We start from the raw sequence: 9,184 nt of genomic DNA, 5'->3' as shown, positions 1-9,184 counted from the left end.
GAAAATATCAGGATTTTAAAGGGAAATAAAAATCTTTAAAAATCTATAAAAATGCACACAAAGTGCAGCCTGAGCTGTGAGTTCTCCAGCAGCAATGTCGGATTGGGGTGATGTGCTGGGAGCATCTCCCAGCTGTTGGAGAGGACTTTTCCTTCAACTGTGACCACAACGTAGGGTTTGGTTTGTGGCTCTGCAAGGCTTTTTGAGGCTCAAAGTCAATCGATAACAACCCTTTCCCGGGGGCAGGTTGGAAACGCTGCAGCACCACAGCTGTGCCTGCAGCAGTCGCGGTCTGAGCTCCCGCTGGGCGGGCGGGAGGGGCGGGGGGCTGTGGGGGCACGGGCACATCGCCCCAAATTTGCCTGGTGGTTTTGGTGAGCTGTGCTGAAGCCGCCCGCACACACAGCCGGCACAGCCCCGAGGAGCGTCCCAAGGGCGGCACTGGCTCCTCGTGGTCCCGACCCCTCCTTGTCACCGGCTCCTGGCACTTGCTGCTCACGTGCCGCTCTTCCCGGCTCCCCGGGACCATCCAGCGGGAAGCGGCTCCAAACCCACGCTCTGCCTTTCCCTCGTTCAAGGACGGGCGGCGGCCGCAGCCCCGGCCCCCTCGGCCCCGCGGCACCTCCTGCCCCTGAGCCCCGGAGCGGGAAGATGAAGGTTATCCGTGGGAAAAATAAAGGATTCGGTTTAGTGGCCGTGTTGCTGTTTGATGGTATCTCGTTCCGTGGGGTGTTTCCATCCCCGCCCGGCCTCGGTGCAGATTTGGGGCAGGAAGGGGCGACGCGGGCGCGGGAGCTGCTCCACCCCTCGCTCTGTTTACTCCAAATAAACCCCCGGTGCCCTCGCCTTAAAAGTCAGGGCAGGTGCCGGGGACAAAGGCGACCCGGGCGATGCTGCGGGTGGGGCTCAGCCTGCCCGGCTCCCCGGGGGCGGCCGGGGCCTTCCCAGGGCCGAGCGGGCCGGGGCCGAGGACACGGGCACCGGGCGAGGTGAGTGCGGGACGGCCCCGCTCGGGCCGGGGACACGTCCAGCAGAGCGGGGACAGCGGCTGGAGCAGAGGAGAGGGGCTGGAGCAGAGCCACAGTCCCTGCCCCAATGCCGGGCTTGTCCCGGGGCGGGCGGAGCTGGAGCCACCAGCCAGCACCGGGGGCCGGGTGGGCTCGGGGTGATGCTCCTCAGGGCTCCGGGCAGGGCACACGGCTGAGAGGAAGAGGTGAATTTGGGGACCGCGGGGGCAAACAGCCCCTGCTTCAGCCCCGGTGTTGTTTCAGCCTGGTTTCTGTGGCCAGGAGCCTGCGGGACTGTGCTGGGGTCGGGATGTCTCCAGGGCAGGGAGTCAGGATGAGCAGCCACCGCAGCAAACTGCTGCCCCTTCCTGAACCAGCACTGAACCCGATCTGTTGGTCCTCCTGACCTCGAGCAGGGGCCAAACTGAGCTGGAGAGCAAGAGCCAGAGCCGGACCCAGCCCAGGCGTCAGGACCCTCTCGATGTGCCACCATGTGTTGTCCCCCGTGGCCCTTCGGGGCCAAAGCAGAGGTTTGGCTCGGTGCGAATCCATCCGTGACTTCCCAGGCACCTCAGCACATCCGAGACAAATACACCCGAGAATTAACGTGTGTTAATTGACTTTATCGCTGCCAATGAATCCCTGCCCAGCAGAGCTCACCCAGGCGGGACAGCTCCCGTCTCCCGTGCAGGGTTTGGAGCCGAGCTGTCCCGCAGCCCCGGGGAAATGCCGCTGCCGCCTCTCTAGGAGGAGCTCAGGCTCTGCTCTTCCCGGAGCTGGGCTGGCGGCTGCCCGAGCCCTGCCCTGTGCTGTGTGCGGGAGCCTCCCCGATGGGGACCTTCTGTCCCCGAGGGGCTTCTCAGGTGCTCCCCAGTCCCTGCGAGCGGTCCCCGATCGGGGTCTCTCCAGGTGCGTGGGGGCACACGGGGAACAGGGACCCTCTGCACCCCTCAGAGCAGCCCCGCACCCCGGCGAGCCCCTGGCGCTGCAGCACCTTCTCCTCGCCCCTTCTCTCCGGCTCCCGAGCGGCCGGAGGGGTCGGGACACTTTGGCAGGAGGCAGCAGGAGGAGGGCAAACACCCGAGGGCGGCTTTGCTCCCTCTACCTGGGCTCGGATCAGCCTCGTCCTGAGCTGCCCGACCCGGACAGGACCCTCCTGCCCCGCGCTGGCCTTGGGAGGGGACACGATGCCGATGGTCCCTCTCGGCCTCAGCATCGCTTGGGCTCTGCTGCCCATGAGGTCCCTCCTTGCCCCTGGGCTGGGCTGGGACTGAGCTGCTCGTCCTCCTCGGCGGTGTGACATGTCCCGTGGACATCCCGGGAACAGGGACCGTCCCTGCTCTCTGCACCTCCCCCTCAGCAGGTCACAAGCTGGGAAGTCAGGAGATTTTTGAGGGGTACAAAGCCCCTCACGGTGGGAGAAGCAGCCCTGACACCCAGATGGGACCTGGCTCTGAGCTTCCCCACGGTCCTGAGCCGAGGGGAGCAGGAGAGGGCAAGGCAAGCAGCTCCAGCCAAACAAAGCCTGAGAACCTTCCCCTTGCAGGGGAGAATAAAGAAATACAGGACGTGGCTGTAAGACTTCAGAGCACCCTCAGCCAGGGTGAAACGCTGTTGGCTGGGGCAGTGGAGAGTGTTGAATAAAAGGTTTTTGTCCTACAGAGGCGTTTGGCTCATCTCCAATCACCATCGTGGTCACATCCGAGGCTGACACCTGGGACACCGACGCCTCCTCCTGTCCGGGCTGTGGACAGTTCGTGGACTGGGACAGGATGCCGGACCCGCAGCGGCCGGCACAGATCCCCGGGACATCCTGAGCAAGCCCCGGAAGGAGCTGAAGAAGCTGGCGAGGGAAGGCTGCTGGGCCACGAGCCACGCCCTCAGGGCTCGGCTCTACCACCAGCTCATCCAGCAGGTGTCCTGCCGGCTCGTCACCCCCGACGCTCTGGTCTACAGGGACGTGGCGAGCCGGCTCTTCGGGAAGCCCAGCGGGAGCTCCCACCCTTTGCCCGAGTTCCTGGAGGGTGCCCCATGCCCACGTACTGCCTCAACCTGGAAGGGGTCACCGCCCTGAAGAGGATCCTCATCTGTGTGGGCAACCTCTTCCCTGACATAACCTACAGCCCGATCCTGCCCTCCCTGGTGGCGCTGCTGCTGCACTACAGCGAGGACGAAGCTCAGTGCTTCGAGAGCATCTCTCGCCTCCTCGCCAGCAACGCTCCCCACACCAGCTACATTGACCAGTCCTTCCTGGCCCACCAGGCCTCCTGCATGACTTTTGGGGACCTGGCCAACAAGCACTGCCCAGCAGCTCACAAACTCATAGCCGGCGCCTCCGACAACGTCTTTGAGGTCTACTCGGAGTGGTTGTCGTGGCTCTTCCACGACCTGCCCTTCGCTTACGCTGTCCGTGTCCTGGACGTGTTCCTGCTGGAGGGGCAGAAGGTCCTGTACCGCATCGCCCTGGCCCTGCTGAAGCAGTTCAGGCTCTCGGGAGCTCGGCCCATCTGGAGGGCACTGACATCAAGGCAGACCTGCAGGCTTTCGTGCAGAACATTGCCGAGCACGTGACTGTCGACAAACTCCTGGAGAGAGCCTTTGGCATCCGGCTGTTCTCCCGCAAGGAAATCTGGCTGCTCCAGATGGCCAACAGGAAGGCGTTAATGGAGAGGGGCATAACCATGGTGCAGAGCAGGTAAGGAGACCTCTCCCTTTGCCAGCTCGTGGGGCTGAGCAGACAAAATGTGAGCTACTGTGGAGACACACGGGGGGAGCTTCAGGGACCCCCCATGGCTTTGGCTGTGCTGGGGCCTCCCAGCCCCTCGGGGGACCCTGTTGGGAGACACAGGACAGCCAGAGCTGGTGGTGGTGGCAGAAAGGTCACAGTGCAGAAAGCAGGACAAAACCTGATGCCTGGGGGCTGCACCCCAAAAAGCAGATGGGCCCCACAGCTCAGCACAATGTCCATCCCCCCGTGCAGGCAGTCCTTCCACCTGGCCGTGGACATGCAGAACTTCAGCTCCAGCATCGTCACGGCTCAGGAGATGCGCCTCGTCTGGTCCTGGATCCCCGAGCGCTTCTCCCTCTTTCCCCCCCTGCTGCTCTTCTCCACCTCCCAGGATGGCTGCAGCCTGCAGAGGTAAAGCAACCCCTGCCCAGGGGCCGGGCAGGTCGGGTGTGTGGGGTGAAAACTGGGCAGGGGTTGGTGCTGTAGAAAGGAGAAACACAAGAGTGTCCTCAGGGCACATGGGGGGCTGCTGGGGACTGTCCTGGGCTTGATTCAAGACCATGAGTATGGTAGGGTGGGAGGGTTTGAGTGTTTGGGTTTGTCTGAGCTTCACCAAGCAAAGGTGATGACTTGGGAAGTCTCATAAGGCAACTCCCTCTGCTCTGCACAAACCCTGGAGATGCTCAAGCTTCGTAACTGCTGTGTCCTTCCATGAGCTCCCTTGAGCCTGCTGGGAAGAGCCACCACTCCCCTCCTCTCTCCTCCCCAGCCCCGTGCTGGTCACACGCTGGGCTCACTGCTCTGGGGTCTGAGACCCCCCAGCCCGACCCCCTTGTCCATCTCTGTAGGTTTTACACGTGCTGTGAGGGCTACGAACCGACCGTGCTGCTCATCAAAACCACTGAGGGGGAGGTGAGTGTTTCCCAAGTGGAGCTGGGGAAGGGAACAGGGGGTTGACCCCACTGGCAGTTCTTGGAGCAGCCACGGGGCTGTCTGGTCCCTCTCCTGCCTTGCCCTGGGGTCTGTTCCATCTCCTAGGAGTTGGTGAGAGGAAGAGGGGCCACAGGTGATTCTCCTTTACTGTAAACACAAGTCATGAATCCTTGCTGAGCAGACTTTCCTCAAGTCAGCAGATGCTTTGTCTGAGCCAGGACTTGCTTTCCAAGCACTAAGTGCAAAGTTCTGCCACTGATTGCAGGAGCAGCCACACAAGGGAAATGGAGGAGAAACAAGGACAGTTTCTGCTCGAAGTCGTGAAATAACTGCAAACCCCCTGAGCCAGGGCTCTTCCCAGGGGCTCTGAGAGGGGCTCAGAAACTTGTATTTTATCCCTCTACTCTCATGCAAGAGCAGAGGCAACTTCTGTGAATTGTTCAGGCCTCCCAAATCTTTATTGACCCACCAGTGCTGATGTCCCAAGCCTGGCTCTTGTGTGGTGTGGAGACAAACACCTGCCACCCCCAGGGCCCCGTGCAGGTGATCTATAAAACTTGTTTCCTACACATTTTAGCTCATGTTATTCCTTGGCTGTGCCAAGGACAGGCACGAGTTCCAGCCCTCGGTAGGTCCCTTCCAGCCATGGTCAGGTCAAGGACATCCACACCAGGGTCAGCCTTGGGCACAGAAGCCGAGTGGACTCTTGGCCAGAGCACCAGTGACTGTCAGTGCAGGACTCAGCTGGCACAGCAGAATTTGGCTCCCTGACTCCCCCAGGGACTGAGCAGAGCCCCTGCCCTGCTGACCCCACGGGCCATGGCTGGCTCTGGTCCTGCTCCCCCACTGATCCTTCTGCTCTCTCCCAAGGTGTGTGGGGCGTTTCTCTCCTCTGACTGGAGTGAAAGGAAGAAGAGCGGGGCAGCATCAGCCTTTTTTGGGACAGGAGAGTGCTTTGTGTTCACTGTAAGTCGTGGGTTATTTCTGGGTTTGGCTCTTCATTACTGTTTCCTTGGCCCCTCAGGGCACGGTGAGCCCTGAGGTGCTTCCTCCCCACGGCCCCAGCCCTGCCCTGAGCTCTGGCAGGAATTGCTGTGCTGGATCAGAGCAAAGGGAGACCCAACTGCTGCCCTGGGTGAGCTGGGCTGCCCTGAGCCCCCCAGGAACGTGTGATACCCATGGGTGGGTCTGAGAGCCCTCCTGGGATGGCAGCAGGGCAGGTTTCTGCCCAGTTTGCTCAGGGCAGCTCCTGGATGGAGCATTCCCAAATCAGCCCTGGCACCCCTAAAGAGGCAACAGGCTGAGTTGGACCAAGAGATCCGGGGGACAAAGTGCAGCACCCATCTGATATCCCACTGGCATCCACCCAGCATCCACCTGGCAGTGTGGGCAGTGCAGGTTTGCCCATCTTTGGCAGCACTGGCAAAAACAAAACCAACTTCTCAGCCACTGCCACCTCCAGGGCAGCCCTGTCCCTACCAGGATGCCTTGTCCCTTCCTTACTCCAAATCTGGACTCGGCTCACAGCATTTAATCCGAGCAACCTGACCTGGCTGGAGATGTCTCTGCTCACTGCAGGGACCAGCTGGCCTTTCAAGGTCCCTTCGGTCCAAACTATTCCATGACTGGATGATTTGTCCCCTGCCCCCCGGCCAGGTCTTCCCCCAGCAATGACAAGTGCCCCAAAGGCCAGGGCTCTCTCCCCACGTGTGTCCCGCTCTCCAGGTGCGCCCCGAGGCAGAGAGGTACGAGTGGGTGTTCATCAAGCAGCCGGAGCTGGCCAAGGCTGTGCCGCGCTCCCGACAGCGCTCGCCGTCCCCCTCTCCCGACCCCCGGCTCGGCTCCTCCCCGGGCAGTCCCAGCTCCAGCCGCCTCACCGTGCCCAGCACGCCCAGGAAAGGCCGCCTGTCCCCGTTCCTGGCCATCAGGCATTTCCTCCTGCCTTCCAAAACAGCCTCCATGTTCATGTCCGGCTCAAGGGACGGGATCGTTATCGGTAATTAATTACCAATCGGGATCGTTATGGGTAATTAATTACCCATCGGGGCACCCGGGGGTGGGCACCGACCTCCCGCCACTGCTCTGGCTGAAAAGGGCCCTGCTCCAGGTTAAAACCTCCCGAGGGCAAAGAGCTGCTGGTTCGGGATGTCACAGTAAGGGCAGGGCAGTGAAGGCAGCCCCTCCTGCTCGCATGAGCAGGACCGTGCCCAGCTGCGCCAGGGCCGGGTGCTCCTTCGAGAGCCCCGCGGGGGAGCAGCACAGCCCGAACCTCCCAGGTTTGCGCCCCTGGGGCTGGAGTGTCCTTTCCAGCCCTCCCCTCCACTCTGGGTGGGATGGAGGAGACGTGGGAGGGGATCAGCCCGAGAGGGGCCGGGCACGGCCACCGGAGCAGACACGCGGGTCAGGCTCGGGCTGGGAGTGGGATCTTTGTGCCCCCCGTGCTGGGGTGTCAGAATCCCCTGCAGCACTGACAGCCCGTGCCCCCCTCCCAGCGCCGGGAGCGGGGTCAGGACAAGCCCAGGGCCAGAGAGCAGAGGGGTGGGCGCAGCCCTGAGCCCTCCCGGGCTGGGCCGGAGCCCCCCAGGCGGGAGCTCAGCCCTGAGCCGGCGCTCGCTCTTGCAGGTGGAGGGGGAGGCCAAGCCCTGTCCCTGGACGCCAACCTGCTCTGGGGGCACACGGAGCGCTGCGAGACCTTCGACAACCCCCCGCTCTGCCAGGAGGACTTCAAGGTGCAGCTCCTGGAAGTGTGGGGCTTCCAGAGCGCGTAGGTCCCGTGGGGGACGGAGCCCCTCGTGTGCCGCCCACGGACACGGGGACCCCTCCCCGTGCTGGGCACCCCCGGCCGGCCCGGGGCCGTGTCTGCTGCAGCCCCACCCTCCATCCTCCCCTCCTCCAGCAGCCGCCCTGGTGCTGTGGAGAGAGGGCAAAGCAGAGCCAGGAACGGCCCCGCGGGCACTGCCTTGGGGACATTCAGGGTCCCCTCTGCAGTTCAGACCCAGCCTGCTCCGCCCAGTCCAGCCCAGTTCAGGGAGCTGGAGGGGAGGGCAGCCAGTCTGGTGTTTCTCACACCCCCCGGCCTGTTTGCAGCTTGGGGCTCAGCAAACCAATGGCACCACAGTGTGGGCAAGGTTTTGTAGGAATTTTGAGCCCAGGGAAAGCCCAACATCGAGGTCCAAAGCTTGAAACTTCACAGGTATCCAGGGAAGAGGAGGGGGTGAGACACAGCCCTTCATGCTCCCATGTCTGACCTTCAGCCGCAGAGCCCAAATCAAAGACTGAATTGCTCTTTCACTTCAGGTAAAAAGATCTGCCAGGGTGTCCTCAGTACTTTTTCCTTTCCATGATCATGTACTGGACTTTCTGTCTGGCTGAGAGTTAACCATGGGAGTCCCTCTCTCTTCCCAAGAGACTGTTTCATCTCTCCACCTAGAGATGGGAGACCTTAAAGCCCCTAAAGGGGCTCCAAGAGAGCTGGAGAGGGACTTGGGGCAAGGGTCTGGAGGACAGGACAAGGGAGAATGGCTTCAAACTGACAGAGAGCAGGGTTAGATGCGATATTATAAGGAAATTGTTCCCTATGAGGGTGAGGAGGCCCTGGCACAGGTTGCCCAGAGAAGCTGTGGCTGCCCCATCCCTGGAAGTGTCCAAGGCCAGGTTGGATGGGCTTGGAGCAACCTGGGCGAGTGGAAGGTGTCCCTGCCCATGGCAAGGGGTGGAATAAGGTGAGCCTTAAGATTCTTTCCAATCTAAATCATTCTGGGATTCTGTGCTTTCTTTGTAAAGGTCTAGCAGGCACATCTCATGCATTCCAAGACCAGGGGCTGGGTTTGTGCTGGGCAGGCTGTGGAGTCTCCAATGGAGTGGCAGAGCCTGTCAGTCCCTTTGAAGCTGCACGTGCCACGTGCCTGCAGTGCCAGGTCAGAGCCATCTGTCACAGTGGGTGTCAGTGCTTGCAACACTCCCTGTGCTCTGCTGAGCCTTTGCTGTGTCTGAAAGGGACTCTGCAGTCCTTTCTCCTTATACCTTATTCCATCACTGAATAAAGCTCAAAACTCTTGGAGAATTAAAAAAAGAACCACTAAACCACACAGTGGGGAAGCAGCAGGGCCGGGAGGCTGAGGGGACTCTTTGTGTCACGCTGTCACTTGGCTGCAGCAGGTCAGCACCCCTGCCCCTCACCCCACATCCCATGGCACCCCAGCCCCTCACCCCTCATCCCCAGGGTACTCTAGCTCCTTCTGTGTCCCTACAGCACTCCAGCTTCTCACCCACAGCACACCAGCCCATCACCCTCTTGCCCCATGGCACCCCAGTCACTCACCCTATTGCCCTATGAGACTCTAGCCCCTCACCCTGCAACCCCAGGGACACCCACCCCATCATTCCTATTGTCCCATTGCACCCCAGCCCCTCACCCTACAACCCCACAGTGCCCCAGACCCTCACCCTGCAACCCCATGGCAACCCAACCCCTCATCCTATGGCCCCATAGCATCCCAACCCCTCATCCTATGGC

The 9,184-nt window shown here is 61.6% G+C and overlaps 1 protein-coding gene across 1 annotated transcript; it reads left to right on the top strand.

Annotated features, from left to right (window-relative positions):
* The first annotated feature begins 890 nt into the window (after nt 1-890).
* On the top strand, nt 891-7,436 carry LOC126641923 (TBC1 domain family member 24-like). Its single transcript, XM_050319094.1, is given in 11 exon segments — nt 891-945; nt 948-989; nt 2,670-2,804; nt 2,807-3,025; nt 3,028-3,498; nt 3,501-3,702; nt 3,988-4,146; nt 4,584-4,647; nt 5,539-5,634; nt 6,394-6,664; nt 7,291-7,436. Coding segments are annotated over 11 exon segments (1,860 nt in total).
* The last annotated feature ends 1,748 nt before the right edge of the window (nt 7,437-9,184 follow it).

This window comes from Myiozetetes cayanensis, unplaced genomic scaffold (genome assembly GCF_022539395.1).
Source record: "Myiozetetes cayanensis isolate MyiCay16 unplaced genomic scaffold, myiCay2020 scf22, whole genome shotgun sequence".
Lineage (NCBI taxonomy): Eukaryota > Metazoa > Chordata > Aves > Passeriformes > Tyrannidae > Myiozetetes > Myiozetetes cayanensis.
The sequence above is the reverse complement of the archived record's forward strand: the minus strand, read 5'-3'. Positions and strand labels throughout refer to the sequence as shown.